At 41.7% G+C, this 21,181-nt stretch overlaps 1 protein-coding gene across 7 annotated transcripts; it reads left to right on the forward strand.

The window, feature by feature from the left end:
- Positions 1-132: 132 nt before the first annotated feature.
- Positions 133-20,706, forward strand: LOC121544955 (inverted formin-2-like). 7 transcript variants are annotated; one of them, XM_045209141.1, is made up of 23 exons: positions 137-342; positions 6,665-7,076; positions 9,922-10,037; positions 10,519-10,678; positions 12,625-12,658; positions 12,905-13,046; positions 13,180-13,312; positions 13,470-14,009; positions 14,183-14,325; positions 14,447-14,508; positions 14,600-14,702; positions 14,890-14,975; positions 15,203-15,303; positions 15,606-15,676; positions 15,770-15,877; positions 15,970-16,040; positions 16,157-16,277; positions 16,431-16,595; positions 16,751-16,853; positions 16,980-17,132; positions 17,446-18,222; positions 18,530-18,583; positions 19,456-20,706. In XM_045209141.1, exons 2-22 carry the CDS (start codon positions 6,680-6,682, stop codon positions 18,580-18,582), a joined length of 3,639 nt encoding a protein of 1,212 aa, XP_045065076.1. In that variant the 5' UTR covers positions 137-342; positions 6,665-6,679; the 3' UTR covers position 18,583; positions 19,456-20,706. The 7 variants fall into 7 exon arrangements, with proteins under 7 accessions (XP_041711159.2, XP_041711160.1, XP_041711161.1 ...); XM_045209143.1 differs by having other exon boundaries at positions 16,157-16,268; XM_045209142.1 differs by lacking the exon at positions 18,530-18,583.
- The last annotated feature ends 475 nt before the right edge of the window (positions 20,707-21,181 follow it).

The following is a 21,181-nucleotide window of genomic DNA, read 5'->3' on the forward strand; positions in this document are numbered from 1 at the left end:
GGCTACGTTATTGCAACCTGTTGGGACGTTTGTATTCTACCTATCTCAACCCCATGCCACAATAAAGCATGCTGTCCAGCTGGGCCAGCTGAGTTCAGGGCGTGGGAGGGGCCATCCAGTTGTGCCTGCAGCATCGTCACACACATGTGTAAACGGTGAGGAGGTCCGGGACCAAACGGAAATCCCCCTAACCATCCTCATCCATTCTCCACTACATACATTGTAGAGAGGTAGCCTGGTAAAGTACGAAAGAAGAAGGCGCTTGGAAGCTGGAAAGGCACGTTATCTGGCCACAATCGGAGGACGCGATTCTTCAAGTGGTTATTTATGGCATAAGCTCAGGTAAGGCAGCGCAGCTTGAAACGCACGGTTTAAATTGATTTGTTTTTATCGCATCCGTAGGCTATTTATGAGAACTTTAGACAACGACCTGTTTAGATGTCTAAAAAGTGAAATAGGCGTTTTGAAGGTAATCATTCCAGTAGGCAATCTAAATGACTTATCGGAATTCGCCATTATAAGGCGGTGACAGGTTTTCCCGTTATGTTCACACCATGAAAATGGGAGCCGACAAGAGCGCAAAAATAAAGACGCTCCTAAAACATTGGAATCCTCCGGACTAGGGTAGGCTACTTCACATGATTATCAACCAGAAACATATTTTCACATCTGTTCCAAAGAATAATGTGAGGCTACTGACAAAACATTAACAGACTACCTGTAGGCCTATTGAACATTTATCCAACAGATGGCAATTCATCCTTATTGGCGTCACATCCCATATTATCTCCTATGTATCATAACATATTATTACAACAGGAGTGAATATCCTGACATAATGCATGTTAACCCTTTTGGAAATTGGCAAACATTCCCTTAGTGTTTCCCATAGAAAGGAGGACTGCTTGTGGGTGATGCAGGACAGGTTACATCAGTGGAGTCAGCTGGTCCCTTTTGACAGAAACACAGACAGATGTTGTCTAATAGAATATAAATTAAAGTTATTACAAATATAATGCATTTGTTACAAACTCACATCCAGATAATAACATCATGCTTGTTGCATTGAACTGTTTAACAGTAACAAGGTTGGGATACACTGCCAAAATTCCATTAGAGACATTTTAGTCATTTAGCAGACGCTCTTATCCAGAGCGACTTACAGTTAGTGAGTGCATACATTTTTCATACTGGCCCCCCGTGGGAATTGAACCCACAACCCTGGCGTTGCAAGCGCCATGCTCTACCAACTGAGCTACAGGAGACCTCAGCCCTGCTTATTTACATTTTTACATTTTAGTCATTTAGCAAACACTCTTATACAGAGCGACTTACAGTAGTGAGGGCATACATTTACATACTTTACATCAGTCTCTGGGGGCCCTTTCATCCAAGCAGTAGCTCAGGAGAGTTGCATGGCACCTCTATGAATTTATTGTTCAAGGCAAGGCACGCTCAAAGTCATCATTAGAACCAGGATCAGAGGGCTCTGAAATATCACTCTGTATAATTGCCACTAAGCAAAAGCAGCCCACTCAGGGCTTTGTGACTCACAGCATATCCTCATAGCTGTGGATTGCAACAGTATTCACTAGGCTATACTGCAGCCCTCAAATGCATTGCCATAACAACATGGTCATAATGTCTCAAAGTCCATGGCCAAATATCTGAGATGATAAAAACCAGAATCAAGACCATGAGAAATTATTCCAAATAGTTCCATCAGACATCTGCGCTGGTGAACTCACAGGTTTGAACTTCTAGGTCTTAAAACATTGTCAGTCAATAACATCAACAGGATTTAAATTCAACCTCTTCAGAGGAGAAACATCAATGAAGATAGTAAGTGAAGTGAGGAATTCATTACAGGCTACTAGTTCTAGAAAATGAATACCAGATGTGAAGCGAGGGAGATGTGAACAACACATTGGTTGTTTTTGGCAAATAAGTCACAGTTACAATTATGTTAAATTTAATGTTTTGATATGAAAGTGAGATGTTATCAATGGCAATTCAAGATTTGTACAAGAGCTCCAGGGAGCTCTATTTTTAAATAAGCTTTTCTTATGGCTTAAGTCTGCATTATTGAAACACAACAGTCAGCTAAACAGAAGGCAACAATGTTTGTTCAGAGACAGTTCTGAGGGATCATAGGTCTCTCTCTCATGACCAAGTCTGGCATTCCAGTGAAAGGACAACACATAAGATAGATTCTATAAATACTGGGCTTCATGTGGCTCAATTCTTACCCCAGCCCATGTTGCAGTTTATTTACTCTCTTCTGTTTGGCTTACACAAAATCCCCCTGCCCCCAAGGTGGGAAGAATAAACTAATAGATTGTTAGAATCTTTCCATGGCAAATGCATGCATATCTACTCTGTATATGTTGGCTGAGTTCTTATAAGGAAATAAATAAGGATAATCTTTCTTATATAATAGCACTCTATTTTTACAGTAGAACAGTGGGTTGGTGGGTTGGGTTGTTTGAATGTAGGCTGCTTCCCTTGAGTACAGGAGGAGTGTATTCCTGACCTGCAGTAAGTAGGCCAATGTGAGTTTTGGTATGTGGGAGCTGTCACTGAGCTCATGTTAATCTTGGTTAAAGTGGAAAAATGTGCAGAAGCAACAAGCTAATGAATGTCCTTTTCATCCTTTTGATCCAGATGATCCATTGTTGGTCCTGCAGTGAGAGCCAGCTGTTTGTTTATAAACAGAATCTCTCTCTATATAACTGAGGTCAGGTCAGAATTGTGTAAGAATTGTTGTTGTGGCAGCATGTTTGTCTTGTGTTTCCTGTCTCAGGAAAGTCCTTCCCTTCTTAGTTCCTATTGAAAAGCGCCTGACCCATGTTGGAAAGTCCTGCTGACTTGCCTAGGAAACCCTACCTAATGTTAATGTCAATGCATTTCTAATGTACTTCCCCCTGTGTCCATGACTGTGTCCATGACTGATGTGGTGGAATTCACCTGGACTAAAAGGTTCTATTCACCAGTGACCCTACAGTACATCACTCTGTGCAGATGAATAGATTGTAAATCCTTCTAAGAACGTGTTCAGATGCTTGTTGAGTATAAAACCCATTAGATGTCAGAAAGCAGCCAGTGAAGCAGAATACATTCCTCCCATTCTGTAGCTAATGAACAGAGCTCTTTGATGGGGGATGAGAAAGCCTATTGTGAAAGGGAATTGTCTTCCTGGCTGCCATGGTAACACTGTCACACTGGCAGTCCAAGTCAGAGAGAATCAGCCCCGCCACAGTTGAAGCTGACAGATGATTTGCCAAATGTGTCTGGAACAGAACAGCTCCTTTTTTGTCCTGTTGAATTATAGGTAACGAGAACTGAATAGAAATCCAATTTGTAGGAGTTTACAGTTTGTTACATTTTAGAGTTGACTTAGGTTCCATGTAAATTCCCACTGTGGTGGACTCTTGTCGTCAGTACCCAGTTTTTACTCTCTTGGTATTCTGCTCATTGTGTTTCATGAGAGCCTTTTACATAAAACACCACACAGAAACATAATTGAAATTCCTGAGCTAAGCCATGTGTTTTGTAGATATATAGAGAGGCAGTACCATGACTGCCTCGCCTGGTTCACCAACTACTTCTCAGATAGAGTTCAGTGTGTCAAATCGGAGGGCCTGTTGTCTGGACCTATGGCAGTCTCTATGGGGGTGCCACAGGGTTCAATTCTTGGGCCGACACTTTTCTCCGTGTATATCAATGATGTCGCTCTTGCTGCTGGTGACTCTCAGATCCACCTCTACGCAGACGACACCATTTTGTATACATCTGGCCCTTCATTGGACACTGTGTTAACAAACCTCCAAACGAGCTTCAATGCCATACAACACTCCTTCAGTAGCCTCCAACTGCTCTTAAACACTAGTAAAACTAAATGCATGCTTTTCAATCGAACGCTGCTGGCACCCGCCCACCCAACTAGAATCACCACTCTCGACGGGTCTGACCTAGAGTATGTGGACAACTACAAATACCTAGGTGTCTGGTTAGACTGTAAACTCTCCTTCCAGACTCACATAAAGAATCTCCAATCCAAAGTTAAATCTAGAATCGGCTTCCTATTTCGCAACAAAGCCTCCTTCACTCATGCTGCCAAACATGCCCTCGTAAAACTGACTATCCTACCGATCCTTGACTTCGGCGATGTCATTTACAAAATAGCCTCCAACACTCTACTCAGCAAATTGGATGTAGTCTATCACAGTGCCATCCGTTTTGTCTCCAAAGCCCCATACACTACCCACCACTGTGACCTGTACGCTGTTGTTGGCTGGTCCTCACTACATGTTCGTCGTCAAACCCACTGGCTCCAGGCCATCTATAAATCACTGCTAGGCAAATCCCGCCTTATCTTAGCTCATTGGTCACCATAGCAGTACCCACCCGTAGTCTGCGCTCCAGCAGGTATATCTCACTGGTCATTCCCAAAGCCAACACCTCCTTTGGCCGCCATTCCTTCCAGTTCTCTGCTGCCAATGACTGGAACGCAATTGCAAAAATCTCTGAAGCTGGAGACTCTTATCTCCCTCACTAACTTTAAGCATCAGTTGTCAGAGCACCTTACCGATCACTGCACCTGTACACAGCCCATCTGAAATTAGCCCACCCAACTACCTCATCCCTATATTGTTATTTATTTTGCTCTTTTGCACCCCAGTATCTCTATTTGCACATAATCTCTTGCACATCTAGCATTCCAGTATTAATACTATTGTAATTATTTTGCACTATAGCCTATTTATTGCCTTACCTCCATAACTTGCTACATTTGCACACACTGTATATATATTTTCTGTTGTATTTCTGACTTTATGTTGTTTTACCCCATATGTAACTCTGTGTTATTATTGCACTGCTTTGCTTTATCTTGGCCAGGTCGCAGTTGTAAATGAGAACCTGTTCTCAACTGGCTTACCTGGTTAAATAAAGGTGAAAAAATAAAAATAAAAAATAAAAATAAATACCACACTGCATGCAGAGCTGCAGTTTAGCTGTTTATATTTATTTTCCTTTCCAATGCCATCTGTATAGGTTAGACTTGACAAGTGTGAAACAACTCATGTTATTGAAATAACTAACGCGTTTTGGGAGGAGAATTATTAAACCCCTACAGTTGTTCACTAGATCAGACGTCTGCGATTACAGATTAAATATTTATTGATTTCTCCCCCTTTGTTAGGCTCAATCCCTACCCTGTTGTTTCTGAGTGAGTGTGGGAGCTTGCAAGGGATGTTGTGCGTAGGTGAGGGTGGGACACGTTGCCGTGATAGATAGAGGGAGCAGTGTTCTGAGCTAAGGCTATACCAGATAAGGTCACTTGTGTGACCAATGTGTGCATTTGTGCCAATGCTGGCAGTTATGTTCAAAGACCAGATGAGCTTAGTGATATCCTGGGTGATATTTTTCACTTCACAATGATACTTTTGTTTTGCAGCATATTACTCAAAACTAGGGTTGCAAAGCTACCGGTAATTTGCTAAAGTTAAATCTATCATATAACTTTGGTAATTTATACTTGAATCACTTTTAAAAAATGTATTAATATATAGTATTCATTTTTATATCTGTGTCCATATTGTCCATGAGTTTCTAGTAGGTAGTAGGTTCAAGAGAAAATAGCCTAATTAATGGAAAAAAGCATCTAATCAACAATGGCATAATTTTCAATGAACTCTGCAACTCTTCCAACTATTGACTTTTTTCTCAACTCCCACCAGCTTGACGCCAAAACATTTACAACAAATACATATTGACATAGTAAAATGCTGAAACCTTCATATTAAACACCAATGGTATTCACTAAATTGATGGTTTATATGTGGGATAATGTTTTACAGCTTTGTCATTCAATTCTTTATTTTAAAATCATCTTATTTAATTATTTCATATATTTTACAACATAAGGCCACACAAAGGGCCACGATAATTACAGACACCTGTAATAATCCCAATAGGGCATTAAATGTCTTGTGATAGATTACATAAAATCCTTGAAAGATACCAACAATTCTGGTAGTTTACTGGTAAACTTCTCAAGTCTCCAGTAATATACCCTCCCTTTGCAACCCTACTCAAAACCTTGTTTACAGTTGGATGTAATTGAAAATAAAGTATATACACAGAATATAATATATCTCCCATAAAGATACACTGAGTGTCATGTGCCTGTCTTTGTGTTTGCTGTTGATTAGCTGACAGCGAGTCCCGTCCCTTTCACTGCAGGATTAAGTTTGGATGTTTAGCAGGATTAGTGATGACAGGACTGCTGACATACCTTTCACTTGTCCCCCAATGTGCAGAGCTGTCATTTCCTATGAATGTGCTATGTTGTGATAAAGGCATGGATCCTTTAGCCAGGATAGCTCTGATACAATTCTAATGGGGACTGATCATCCTGCATAATATTTATGCAAAGGCCCATTTGCAGGTCAAATAGTTAATGGCTTGTTTGCACAAAACCATGGCACTAACATTTTGACCATGAATGGCAAAATAGAATGAACTCTCCACCCCTTTCAGCACTTTATAGAAAACAGATGTATGTTTACATTAGACTCTATGAAACAAAACTGCAGTCCAGCAAGCCAAAAGTCTCACCATGCCACTTAACTGAACCTCTTGCCTTAAATTCCCTCCACAGACCCTATCCATCACCATGTCAGTGAAGTCGGATGGGAAGAGGAAGTGGGCGGCAGTGAGGGGCCATCTGGGCTCCTCCCAGGACTCAGACACCCAGCTGGAGGCCAACCTGGAGAGTGCCGACCCAGAGCTGTGCATCCACATGCTACAGGTGCCCAGCGTGGTCAACTACTCTGGGCTGAAGCGTCGTCTGGAGGGCAGTGAGGAGTCCTGGATGGTCCAGTTCCTGGAGCTGAGTGGCCTAGACCTGCTGCTGGAGGCCCTGGACAGGCTGTCTGGGAGGGGCTGCTCCCGCATCACAGATGCCCTGCTGCAGCTCACCTGTGTCAGCTGTGTCCGGGCCATCATGAACTCCTCGTCTGGGATAAACTTTATCGTGGAGAATGAGGGCTACATCCGCAAACTCTCCCAAGGTTTGACAGCACCTAGGACTGAGGAGATATATAGTGTTTCATACTTAATAAAGCTATGGCATCACACACACACACTTTCCATGAAAGGTTCCATGAATGAGCCTTATATATACAGTATATATACAGTTTATTAGGTACACCCATCTAATACCGGGTCGGCTCCCACTTTTATCGCCAGAACAGCCTGAATTCTTTGGGGCATGGAAACGTTGCTCAATTGGTATCAAGGGACCTAACGTGTGCCAGGAAAACAATCCCCAAACCATTACACCACCACCAGCCTATACCGTTGACACCAGGCAGGATGGGGCCATGGACTCATGCTGCTTACGCCAAATTCTGACTCTGCCATGAGCATGACGCAACAGGAACCGGGATTCGTCGGACCAGGCGATGCTTTTCCACTCCTCAATTGTCCAGTGTTGGTGATCGCGTGCCCACTGGAGCCGCTTCTTCTTGTTTTTAGCTGATAGGAGTGGAACCTGGTGTGGTCATCTGCTGCAATAGCCCATCCGTAACAAGGACAAAATAATAGTGCGTTTCGAGATGCCGTTCTGTTGTACTGCGCCGTTATTTGCCTGTTTGTGGCCCACCTGTTAGCTTGCCAAATTCTTGCCATTCTCCTTTGACCTATCATCAACAAGTTGTTTTTGCCCACAGAACTGATGCTGACTGGCAGTTTTTTGTTTGTTGCACCATTCTCAGTAATCCCTAGACACTGTCGTGCGTGAAAAGCCCAGGAGCCGGCCGTTTCTGAGATACTGGAACCAGCGCGCCTGGAACCGACGAACATACCACGCTCAAAGTTGCTTAGGTCACTTGTTTTTCCCATTCTAACGTTCAATCAGTAACTGAATGTCTCGATGCCTGTCTGCCTGCTTTATATAGCAAGCCAAGGCCACGTAACTCACTGTCTGTAGGAGCGAAACGTTTTCGTGAACAGGTGGTGTACCTAATAAACTGCCCACTGAGTGTGTGTGTATATAAATACAGTACCAGTCAAAAGTTTGGACACACCTACTCATTCTAGGGTTTTTCTTTATTTTTACTATTTTCTACATTGTAGAATAATAGTGAAGACATAAAAACTATGAAATAACACATATGGAATCATGTAGTAACCAAAAAAGTCTTAAACAAATAAAAATGTATTTTATATTTGAGATTCTTCAAAAAGCCACCCTTTGCCTTGATGACATTCTCTCAACCAGCTTCATGAGGTAGTCACCTGGAATGTATTTCAATTAACAGGTGTGTCTTCTTAAAAGTTAATTTGCGGAATGTCTTGCCTCCTTAATGCGTTTGAACCAATCAGTTGTGTTGTGACAAGGTAGGGGGGTATACAGAAGATAGCCCTATTTGGTAAAATACCAAGTCCATATTATGGCAAGAACAGCTCAAATAAGCAAAGCGAAACGACAGTCCATCATTACTTTAAGACATGAAGGTCAGTCAATACGGAACATTTCAAGAACTTTGAACGTTTCTTCAAGTGCAGTCGCAAAAACCATCAAGCGCTATGATGAAACAAGCTCTCATGAGGACCACCACAGGAATGGAAGACCCAGAGTTAACTGTGCTGCAGAGGATAAGTTCATTAGAGTTACCAGCCTCAGAAATTGAAGCCCAAAAAAATGCTTCACAGATTTCAAGTAACAGACACATCTCAACATCAACTGTTCAGAGGGGACTGTTTGAATCAGGCCTTCGTGGTCGAAATGCTGCAAAGAAACCACTACAAAAGGACACCAATAAGAAGAAGAGACCTGCTTGGGCCAAGAAACACTAGCAATGGATATTAGACCAGTGGAAATGTGTCCTTTGGTCTGGAGTCCAAATTGGAGATTTTGGGTTCCAACCACCATGTCTTTGTGAGACGCGGTGTGGGTGAACGGAGGATCTCAGAATGTGTATTTAACACCGTAAAGCATGGAGGAGGACGTGTTATGGTGTGGGATTGCTTTGCTGGTGACACTGGTCTGTGATTTATTTAGAATTTAACCAGCATGGCTACCAACCAATTGAGATGGTTTGGGATGAGTCCCAAATGTAAATGTAATGAGTCGACAGCAGAGTGAAGGAAAAGCAGCCAACAAGTGCTCAGCATATGTGGGAACTCCTTCAAGACTGTTGGAAAAGCATTCCAGGTGAAGCTGGTTGAGAGAATGCCAAGATTGTGCAAAGCTGTCATCAAAGCAATGGGTGGCTATTTTAAGAATCTCAAAAATAAAATATATAGTGATTTGTTTAACACTTTTTTGGTTACTACATGATTCCATATGTGTTATTTTAAAGTTTTGATGTCTTCACTATTATTCTACAATCTAAAAAATAGTACAAATAATGAAAAACCCTTGAATGAGTAGGTGTGTCCAAACTTTTGACTGGTACTGTATATATATATATATATATATATATATATATGTATATATATATATATATATATATACAGTATAATACTTAATAATTTTTATTCAGTTGTGCATAATTGTAATCAAATATAAAATCAACCCCATAAAATACCTAAGTAGATTTAGGAATTTCAAAGAAGTACCATGGCAACATGGAACAATTCAGGTCAGATATAGGCCATTGTGTCAGACAAAGTGTATGGAGGGGGACACTGTGTGGAGGGACAGTACATTGCAACATCTTCACACACACTAACAAACTTATCACAAACAAAACACTTTTTCGTAAAGGTAAGTTCACGTTACGTTGCCTTTAGATGAGCCATAACATCCTAGAGGACACCAGACAAGGGAGAAGGAGAAAGGTAGGCTGGAATATGAGGACAATGACCATGTGTACACTGACTGATGTCTCTGACTATGTCTTACCACAGCCTTGGACACGTCCAATACCATGGTGAAGAAGCAGGTGTTTGAGCTGCTTGCTGCCCTGAGCATGTTCTCCTCTAATGGGTATCGTCTGGCCCTGGATGCCCTGGACCACTACAAGGCAAGTGTCATACAGCTAGACAAGCTGTCACTAGTGGACAGAGGCTATATACCATACACCTACAGGATAAGTGGCCTAATTCAGATTTAGGAAGGATAATGAGAGAAAATGAACAATGTTGGGGGAAACAATGTGTGTGGTTTTGATGAAAATGTACTGAAATCAGATATGACACGTTTTTTGTAACATGTTATTTCAGCTCAAAGGAATCTCATTAAATAGGCTAATTAAAGTCATTTTTTATCATCCCAGACATTACTGAACAACCATACACTGTATGCACCTAGTATTGCCCTCTAGTGTACATATGTTGAACTGCTTAAGTGACTTCATTGGGTTATCTAGTAATGTCCACAGTTGTCAATACATTGATTAATGTTACTCACTGATCAACATTAGAGCATTATGGGGATAGGAGCTGTCCTCACACAGCAGGAGTGAATGACATACAGAATGACTAATGTGTTACTTTGGCTCCCAGGGTGTGAAGACCCAGCAGTATCGCTTCAGTGTGATCATGAACGAGCTGCAGGCCACAGACAACGTGCCCTACATGGTCACCCTCCTCAGTGTCATCAACGCCATCATCTTTGGGACAGATGACCTGCGACAGAGAGATAAGATGCGCAAGGAGTTTATCGGTACAGCGCATTGTTTATCTTCACTACTCAGCCACTCAGTTCATCTGGTCACACGTTGAAACACCAGGGGGATGAGAATGCAGAGTAAATAGGCCATTTGGCAACAGTTCCATTGCTAATCTATGTCACTGGGTACTTTTAGCTATATGCCTGCCAGCAATCTGTCTCCTCCCAGTGAGAAAAATGACGGTGAAAATAAGTTAAATTTTCGGTTCTGAATGAAAGTTGAAAATATGTATTTTCCTGATGTTGAAAATACATATTTTACAGACTTTGAAAATACGTTATTAACATATGTAAAAAATACTTATTTTACGGACGTTTAAAATACATATTTTTTCGGTCATTGTTTCTATGGCCAAATTTCAACCATACATAAGTTCACATACTGTATATCTACATGTCAATAAAGAAAGCATTTGATCACATTCAACATTTTGAACTCCAATTAAAATAGGAAACTGGAGCAAACCGAAGATTGCAGAATGGAATATTTATTATTCCTCCCATTTATCACCTTAGCTTTTTCTATTTTAGCTTTTTCAAAAGCTTTAGAATTGGCAGTGAAAATGTTCAGAGTTTTCAGACTTACACAATAAAAAACTATAGAACACTTCAACTACAAAACATTTCTCATTAACGGTTACAGAAACTTTTTTCTTGCTATGACTGTGATATGTGGTTGTTTATTTACCTTAGTTGAATGCACTGACTGTTAGTTTCTCTGGATAAGAGTGTCTGCTAAAGGCCCAAAATGTAAATGTAAAAAGGAACACTTTCAAACCATGCTGGGTATTATTCTAATTTGGTTGGTCTGGACCGGACGTCTATGTCTTATAAGTTTGGACAGCACAGTACAGTGCAGCACAGTACAGTAGAGCACAGTAGAGTTTAGTTCAGTACAGTAGAGTACATTACAGTACAGTAGAGTTCAGTTCAGTAAAGTACAGTACAGTAGAACACAGTAAAGTACAGTAAACTACAGTAGGATATAGTACAGTACAATATAGTACATTATACTGTACTTTACTCTAATGTGCTCTAGTGTACTGTACTCTACTGTATTGTACTGGATCATACTCTACTTTACTGTACTGTACTGTACTGTACTGTACTCTGATGTGCTCTATTGTACTGTACTTGTGAAACATAGACATCTATGATTGGTTCAGATTTGGTCTATTGACGTCTATGTCCGTCCGCGCCCTGGCCTTGATTTTTTAACGTCCACAGACCAAAAAACGACGTCTATGGACGCTGAAATCAAGGCCAGGGCTAACCAAATTTCAAGCATAGACTTCGGTGTCAGAACGGTGCTCGTCCCTAAACACTTGAATCTTGGTCAACCATCACATATTCTGGTTTGAAAGTAGGCCTATTCATTTGTATTTTACATAGATGGTGGTACCTGAATCGTTTTTGGTTTTTGAAAAATCTGTGTTTTATCTGGGAAATCAAGATTAGGCCTATAGATTTGTGTGCTGAATATGTTGAAGAAATATGGGCATAGTAGTCCTATCAACATTGTATGTACAATATTATGGTTCTTGACAGGTTACAGTATTGTCCAGGAACTGGCTTCGATTTAGGCCTACCTGTTTATGATCAGAAGCCAATAACAGAAGATCGTCTGAAGTCTGTCAAGTCACCGTTCTCATCCTTTTGTGAAATTGCCATTCACGGAAAATGTGTAATGCATTTTTTTATTCTTCAAAAATCCTGTAAATGTGTTCGAAGTCGTTCCACATCCCCGTTCCACTGCGGATTGATTAATTATATCCCAACTCGCTCACCTGCGATCAAAATCACACGCTGATTCCCATCACGCAAATTCTAGTTCACATTCTGCGGTGTTCCAACTTTGTAATACTACAAAGTAGGAAACTGATCAATTGGGAGGTGGATCATTGTTTTTGTCACTGTCTTATAAAGTTTATTTTTTCCAGGATTACAGTTACTTGATATACTGCCCAAATTGAGGTGAGTGCCTTGACTGACTTTCTCGTTTCATTGTGATTTATTTGTCGTGTGCAGATAAATGAAATGCCCATGCATTGGTCAAGCGCAATAACATTTGAGTGAAATGTAAAACAAAACTTTTATTTACCTTAACATTTGTTAATTTACTTGTTGATTTGATGGTCAAGTGGGAAGTACATGTAAACATAGGCTATTTGCTCAATAGACCCTTTTGAATAAATTACTTGGTGTGTGTGTGACCTCCAGAGATGAGGAGGATGAGGACTTGATCATTCAGTGTGAAGCGTTTGAAGAGGCTATGGTTGAGGATGAGGAGGAGCTGCTGAGGGTCTATGGAGGCATCGACATGAGCAGTCATCAGGAGGTGTTCACCACCCTCTTCAACAAAGTGAGCACAGCTGTCAGCTGCGCTACCATAACACCGCATGCCACCTTCTCTTAGCATCATGGCAAGTACTGTAAACAATTGAATTACAAATGCACTTTAAATAAGGTTTGGTTGTGTGTTGGTCCACCTCCAGGTGAGCAGCTCTCCGTCATCTCTCCAGCTGCTGTCCATCCTACAGGCCCTGCTGCTGCTGGGGCCCGACAGGGCTGGCATCTGGCAGACCCTGGAGGCCCTCACTAACAGGGCCATACTGCTGGATCAGGACTGTGAGTCCTCTGAGGCAATAAGTTGTCCCCTAAGAGAGTTATGGGTAAAGGACTGGAGTCTGGGTGAATGTCGACTAAGATCAAAAGTGCATAGATTGTATTTATTTTTGGTAGAATTCTGTAGATTTCAGTGTTTGTGTATGATTCTGTGCTCCAGCGCCAATGGACTCCTGTGAGACGATTATGCAACGCCTGGTGTTCGCCAAGCGCAGGAACGCTGGTGTCCATGCTGTGGATGGTCTGCCACCCAAGAAGATTGATAAGGCTGTTCAGACTGATATGGTGGACGATGACCAAGAGAGACTGACCAAATGCCCCACAACCTCCCAAGTGTCTTCTCCTCCCCCACCCCCACCCCTTCCACCTTCCCTACCTCCCAATATGATGGGACCAGGGCCCCTTCAGTGCACACCTCCCCCTCCTCCACCCGCCTCTCTGACACTACCACACACAGGAGATGGAGTACCCCCACCACCTCCACCTCTTCCAGCAATGGGGGTGCCCCCAGGGTGCACACCCCCACCCTTGCCCGCCATGCCTCCACCACCACCACCTCCTCCTCCTGTCATGGGTGGCATGGTGGTGGCCCAAAGTAGCCAATCCCTGGGGTGTGCCTGTGCTGCCTCCTCCAAGGCAGGCCGCTGCCCCACCCTGAGGATGAAGAAGCTCAACTGGCAGAAGCTCAGAGCTGTCACTGGTGAGTGAAAAACCTTGACATCTCTTTAATGAACCTCCCCTGTGTTTACAGAGGCAGTCTGCTCTATTTCAGAGGGGAAAAGATTGTCTGATAGTACAGCATAGAGAATAATTGTATTAGGTCATTCCAGATGTGTTGTGGTTATTCTCTTGCTCCTTTCACAAAACACACAGATGGTCATTCCATGTGGACCTCTGCCCAGAAAGACGCTCCTCGGGAGCCCAACTACTCCAGCATTGAGCAGCTGTTCTGTCTCCCGGTGACCGAACACAAAGACAAGGGGGCAGCTGCTCATGTCAAGAAGGAGCCTAAAGAGGTGCAGTGGTCAACACTCACTACAGCGCTCATATCTGGAGCACACCAAAAACATGGCTCATTATGAATCCTAAAACAACAACCTCCCTAACAAAATATTTGTTCCCCTCTTCTCTTTACAGATCTCCTTTATTGACGCAAAGAAGAATTTGAATTTGAACATATTTCTCAAGCAATTCAAATGGTAATGTAATTTATCATCAAGTTGATATTGATTTCAATGTTGTTTTTACCCCATTGAGCTGACTTTTTTTTCTCCATGCTCCTCTATCTAGCTCACATGATGAGTTTGTGTCCTTGATTCAGAATGGGGATCGGACTAAGTTTGATGTGGAGGTGTTGAAGCAACTTATTAAACTCTTACCTGAGAAACATGAGGTTGGTATAAGGTGTACTTTCCTAATTTCTCTTCATATATAAAACAGGGTAATGTTTACTTTTTTGTATTAGTTATATTCTTTTGATATTGAATATTGCACTGTTGGGTAGGGCTTGCAAAGTTAAGCATTGAACAATTTGAGGGTAATGACTGATCTGAAGCGCTCTCTTTTCTTTCTCTATCTAGATAGAAAACCTGAAATCCTTCCAGGGAGAAAAAGACAAGTTGGCCAATGTTGACCGATTCTACATCTCTATCCTGGCTGTACCATGGTAACTGCTATTCCTCTCCTCGCTTTCAACATTTCTGGCACCTCACAGGATACTTTATGTGGAGATTCATCTTTGGCTGTGATCATTAACAGAATCTGGTTTCTGTGTTTTTGTTTGGCACTTCCTTGAATTGTCTTGCTTAATTCCCTATGGCATCTCTCTTCCCTCCCTATACCATCCCTACTTCGTATCCCCTCTCCCGCTCTTTCTCTTGTGCCTCCCCACAGTTACCAGCTGAGGATAGACTGCATGCTGCTGTGTGAGGAGACAGCCTCCATACTGGACATGCTCAAGCCCAAAGCAGAGGTGGTTGAAGCAGCATGCCAGTGTAAGTCAACACCAACTTCCCTGTATAAACACTCATTTTACATTGACTGCTCTATTCATCAATTACATATTTGTGAAAGCTATCAGAGGACACTGTAAGGTTAATTATGAACTATTTTGTTTGTTGGAAATATCAACAGAGCGAGACTAACCACTGTTTTATGTAGAACAAATTGTTGCTTGTGCTGGAAAGGTTTTATCTATTCAAGTTGGAGATGCAGGTCTATCGAATCATAGTTTTTGTGTTGGTTTTTCAAACATTTTGCATAGAATGTTTCAACATTTAAAAAAATTCCCCCTCAGGTCTCAGAGTGAGCACTCTCATGCCCAGTTTCTGCAGGCTCATCCTTGATGTGGGAAACTTCCTCAACTATGTAAGTAAGGACTCTCCAAAGGATGGCATTCTACTCATCCAAAAACAGCACTTATGCAGTCTGAAAAAAACTCCTGACTCTGTTTGTTCACAGGGATGTCACACAGGGAACGCTGAGGGCTTTAAAATCAGCTCCCTGCTGAAGCTGACTGAGACTAAGGCCAACAAGAGCCGCATTACCCTGCTCCATCACATTCTAGAGGTAACACTATCATAAATAAGGATGTGCTTTTCTGAGAATAAAAACTACTGTGTGGTCAGTGCTAAACTCCTGACTGAGCATTTTGTTTACAGGAAGCAGAGCTGAACCACCCAGAGCTATTGGACCTCCCTGACGACATTGAGATTTGTGAAAAAGCAGCTGGGTATGACATCCTTTTATTAAAAAATAAATAAAAATGTTTTATTATGAGCTCTGCAATTGATACATAAATGATTTAAATTACATCAAAAATTGTAAATATACATTTTTATCCTTCAGAATCAACCTGGACTCCATTCAGGCAGAAGCCAGTGCCTTACTCCATCGACTAAAAGAAGCATCAAAGAAAGTCTCTATCTCTGTGGATGATGTAAAGCAGCAGTTCACAAAGGTATTTGAGGTATGGAACCAGTGAATTAGATTATATTGTGGTTCAATGCATCACAATATTGACAAGACTTAGTGTTTTTTTTTTATTCTTTGGAGGAGGTCAACCAACTATACAAAGTTGTTCTTTAAGGCAATGGTTCAACTGCTTGTTTCCCTCCCCAAGAAAAACCTGGAGGCCTGCCGGGATTTTGAGGACAGTTTTTTGGAGATTGTGAGGAAGAAGGGTGACCTGGCCCTCTACCTGTGTGAGGATGTCAACCAGCTCTCCCTGGAGGAGCTCTTCGGCACCATCAAGACCTTTCGGGGACTTTTCATCAAAGCCTTAAAAGTCAGAGGAGCACATCACAAATAGACGGAATTCCACAAGTTTAGATAGCTGCTAATAATGCATACTGATTTCCATCACTAGTACACTGAAGATAAAGGTTTTCTATGGAGTAGCCTGGTGTAATCTCTTTCTCAATGTTCTATTTACACCCACAGGAAAACAAAACCAGAAAAGAACAGGCTGTGAAGGCGGAGAAAAGGAAGAAGCAGCTTGACGAGGAGGAATCCAAAAGACAGAAGGGGGAGAACGGAAAAATAAGTGAGTTCTACTGATATCTCCTCTGTCAAATGAGTCCAACTATGTTTTGTATTCACACTAAGATGATAAAGCGTAGCCAGCCATGTGGTGTCTTAATGTCTCTCTTTCTCTATCCTCTGTCACCAGTCCGGAAAGGACCCCCGCCACAGGACGATGGCTGTATTATCGACCACCTTCTTGCTGATATCCGGAAAGGCTTCCATCTCAGGAAGACGCGGCCCAGGTGCGAAACGGAAAGCCCCCCCTCTAGTGAAATGAATAGGAAAACGGGCCAGCCCGGTAAGGACAAGACGACTCTGACTCTGTCCTGCCTCCAGCTCCGCTCCTACTCTCCTGCATTGAACCATAACCAGGCTTCCATTTGTGCTTTTGTGCAGCCACTACTACTACCACCAATTACACTTGCTTAATTTAATCAAGAATGTGTGCTTGGTCATGCTTCTTTGTGTATTTTCTTAAGAAACACCACTTGCTAGATTCAAACATTGCCTGCATTAAGAATGATGACATGTTTGGAATGTCTGGTACAGTAGACATTCCTGCTCTTCCTATCTATCTTCATACATTAACAGAACCTCCTTCTCCTCTGCAGGATCAAGTGTCAAGCCTGTAATAGAAGAAGCCAAAGCCTCGGTCTCAGAAGCCTCCAGCACTCCTAGTCCCACTCAACCCCAGGCAGAGGAGAGGGCCCCAAGAGAAGGAATGAATGGTCCCAGCAAACCCCAAGAAAAAACAGCTTTTTCAAGCCTTCCCACAGACAATTTACCAACACAGGAGATACCGGGAATGGGTGTCCTACATAACACCCCAAGCCTCTCTACCTTCACAGATGCAGACCTGCCTGAAATCAACCAGATGGTAATGGAGGACTTGATGCCTGAATGTCCACAGAGCAATGGAGAGAGTCACCTTAATGGAGCCTGCACACTTCCTGTCACTGATATGGACATGGTGATAGAGAGTAATGGTGAAAGCAACCTGATAGGAAAAAAAACCATTGGCCAAGATGAAGTTGGAGGTAAGAGCAGCAGCATGATGGTAAAGACTTTTGGACAAGATGAGGCTGGGGATGACATGATGGTGAAGATGGTGGCACAGGATGAGGGTGTAACTAATGGACACCCAGACACCAATGGCAGCACAGACACCAATGGCAACACAGACACCAATGGCAACACAAACACCAATGGCAACGTACCTTTAGTCAGTGCGGCGGAAAGCGGACCGGCGTGCGATGTGCCCGATGGAGTGGACTCTGAAGATCTGCTCTCATCAGTATCCGAAGCTCTGCCTGCATCTGGAACCCTAAAACCAGAGGATAAGAAACAGCAGAAGCTCTTTGGAAGTAACAAAAAGAAGAGTAATGAAGGTAATGTATTCATTCATTCTAATAAAGATCATGTTTGGAACTGTGGTCTCCTGAAGTGTCTGAGAGGGAGATTTCTCCCTTTATGGTATATGGTTTTATTGCATTTTACATAATACGTTTTTATATAGTGTCTGATCATTTGGTGCTGTTGTTTTAGCTGTGAACTTTGACGTTTTAGCATGAATGTACTATTTTTTTAGAAGTAGATATTAAAAGCCTCCCATTTACAACACCTTGAGTCCTTTCATGATCATCAAGTAGTTTGTTTTTCGTGTTGTCTTTTTTCTTTGACTCTCTAAAACACAAGGTAACACTGGAAAAGGACACCCTAAATGTAAAAAGGGGTGTGTGATGCAGTGAGGTAGGTCAAACAACTGGATGGAATACTAACTGGTGCAAGCAGGAACATTTTAATCAATCCATCAGCACCAAGCCATGAATTCAATTTACAGACGTGTGTTGGCCTAACCATGGTCTGGTTTAACCTGATTATGTCTTGTCCTACTTTTAACACTCTCTGTCCTCTTCAGTAAAAATCTATCAAATCCCTGGTAATCAAATTTTAATCCTGTCATCATAACTCAAGATAAACCACTTTGTGTGAGACCTCTCTTGGCTGCTACTTTATGCACTCTTTATCAGCCTGAATCATAGGAGTTTGAACTTGTAAAGACGTATAGTAATTAAACTCAAACTGACACCTCATAAGGGCCACAGTTGAAAAATCATTATTATCATCATATCCAAGTTAACTTCAATGTCATACTGAGCATTTTAACTTGTGAAGGCCTCACCGGGAAGACCTGGTGGAGTTTTGCTGTCATGTTTTCTGTGCCTCCATACCCTTATGTTACTAAACTGGCCAACCTCACAACAACCTAAACAGTAAACTTGATGAGTTAAACTACTAACGCAATGACCTTTTTGTGCTTCCTGTAAACTGTGTCCTTTGGAAGTCTGACTTTGCTGAAATATGTTTGATTTAAATGAATTCAGAGTGCTTTAATGATCTAGAAATTGATGGAACCAACAGCACTGAATGCCATTTAATTTCCAAAATAATAGTATTCATCAGAAACATTACAAAACTGTCCATTCTCTCCAATTCCTAGATCCACCAAATGCAATTTTTGGGCTCCCACTTTGTTTGATATTGTTGGCATACTATTTTAGAAGTCATTGGTATGTCATTTGATTTATTCAATCTATTAATTGTACTCTTTACTCTCCTAGGCAATTCCCGGAAAAGGAAGTCAAGAGGGAAAAGAAAATGTTGAGTTGATTCTTCCATGCATGGTTTCTGCACATTGTAATGGATTACATCAGGAGTAGGCAACCCTGTTCCTGGAGTGCTGCAGGTACTGCAGGATTTTGTTCCAAATAGGCACCACACCAGGGGTGCGTTCAGTTCGCTTAAACGTTTGCTACGTTGCAGAACGGTTTGTACTGAACGACACGTTTTCCCAAAATGTTCTTGTACGTTCTTGAACAGACTTTGAGATACGTTTGCTCCGTTCAGTGGGTGTGCTGGGGTGTGGCTTGAAGCAATGAGTGATGTATTTAAAGGGCAGCTGTGCATTTGAACCCATAGCCCAACCCCTCCCCGTTTTTTAACTGGTTGTTCAGTACAGCACCGTTTCCGTTCAATTTAATGTTCTGTTACGTTTTTATGTACTGAACACGGCCTTGACCAACTGAGCTAATTGATCAGTTCAGTGATTGCCCCCAATTCAACACACCTGGTCTTCCAGGTTGGTTAAATTTGTGGCACTCCAGGACCTGGATTTCCTACCCCTGGACTACATTATATTGAACTAAATGTATTCCTCCAAGAAGATATCAGCATGGTCTTCCTTCCCTTGGAGAATTTTGAGTTCTTTAAAAAATTGTGAAATAAACTCAAAAGCTGCCATGGTTCCCTGGCCAGGTTGATTTGTATTCTACCAAGAGGCTGGGTCATGGACACATTCTCATGCAGCTGTTGTGTTCCACAAGGCTACTGTTTGTGGTCTCTGCCAGCCTCAATCCCACCAAATGTACTCTTCGCTACAACCTGGTATCAGAGCATTTCGTATTATTCTGTATGCAAATCCAAAACGCTCCATTTAGTATGGTATGTTAGGTTTCGTATGGTATGTATTAATTTGTGGATGTCCATTACCCATTTCGTATGATGTTTTACAAATTACCATTCATATTAAATGTTACAAATTTGCAAAATATGTTACGAATCTGCAAAATGTATGATGTTACAAATTCTGGCTAGGTGGCTAACGTTAGCTGGCTTACATTAGCAAGGGTAGGGGTTAAGGTTAGGGTAAAGTTAAAGTTTAGGAGTTAGGTTAAAGGGTTAAGGTTAGCTGAACGGGTTAGGGTTAGCGAACTTGCAAAGTAGCAAGTAGCTGAAAGGTTGCTAATTAGCTAAAATGCTAAAGTTGTCCGTGATGGGATTCAAACTCACAACCTTTGGGTTGCTAGACGTTCGTGTTATACCACCCTACTTTTGTTTTTGCCTTAAGTAACCATCTGTCTTATGTCACCATACCAAACATAACATACTAACTTGACTGTCCCGGAATTACATTTACTATGTTACATCTAGTCTATGAGATCAGGCTGTGTCACTACTCTGTCACTTTAGGTGTTCTATATTGAAGAGAAAGAAAATTGCCTTATTTTTACAAATTTGATTATTTGAAGTATATGTACTTTTTATGTTATTGTTTTGTGTTTGAATATAAAAAGACAGGCTTAATTTCCAAAGCTATAAATGACATCCAGCACAGTTGGAACCAAATTCGTGTCTATTTCACAATAAACTTTGATAGTGTGTTGGTTGGAACAGTTGTGCTGAAAATAGTATTCCAGTCTTTTGTGAATGTCATGTGAATTTTTTTTTTAACGTTTTGATTCCACACTTGGCATATAGGAAAGAAATATCAGCTTCTTCCTACTGTTA

Source organism: Coregonus clupeaformis, chromosome 29 (assembly GCF_020615455.1).
Source record: "Coregonus clupeaformis isolate EN_2021a chromosome 29, ASM2061545v1, whole genome shotgun sequence".
Lineage (NCBI taxonomy): Eukaryota > Metazoa > Chordata > Actinopteri > Salmoniformes > Salmonidae > Coregonus > Coregonus clupeaformis.

Excerpts from the sequence above, each read along its gene's own strand:
- LOC121544955 (XM_045209141.1), top strand. The coding sequence starts at position 6,680 with ATGTCAGTGAAGTCGGATGGGAAGAGGAAGTGGGCGGCAGTGAGGGGC. Across the intron at positions 13,047-13,179 it reads TCACCACCCTCTTCAACAAA|GTGAGCAGCTCTCCGTCATC; the intron begins GTGAGCACAGCT and ends GTCCACCTCCAG. Across the intron at positions 17,133-17,445 it reads TAGGAAAACGGGCCAGCCCG|GATCAAGTGTCAAGCCTGTA; the intron begins GTAAGGACAAGA and ends TCTCCTCTGCAG.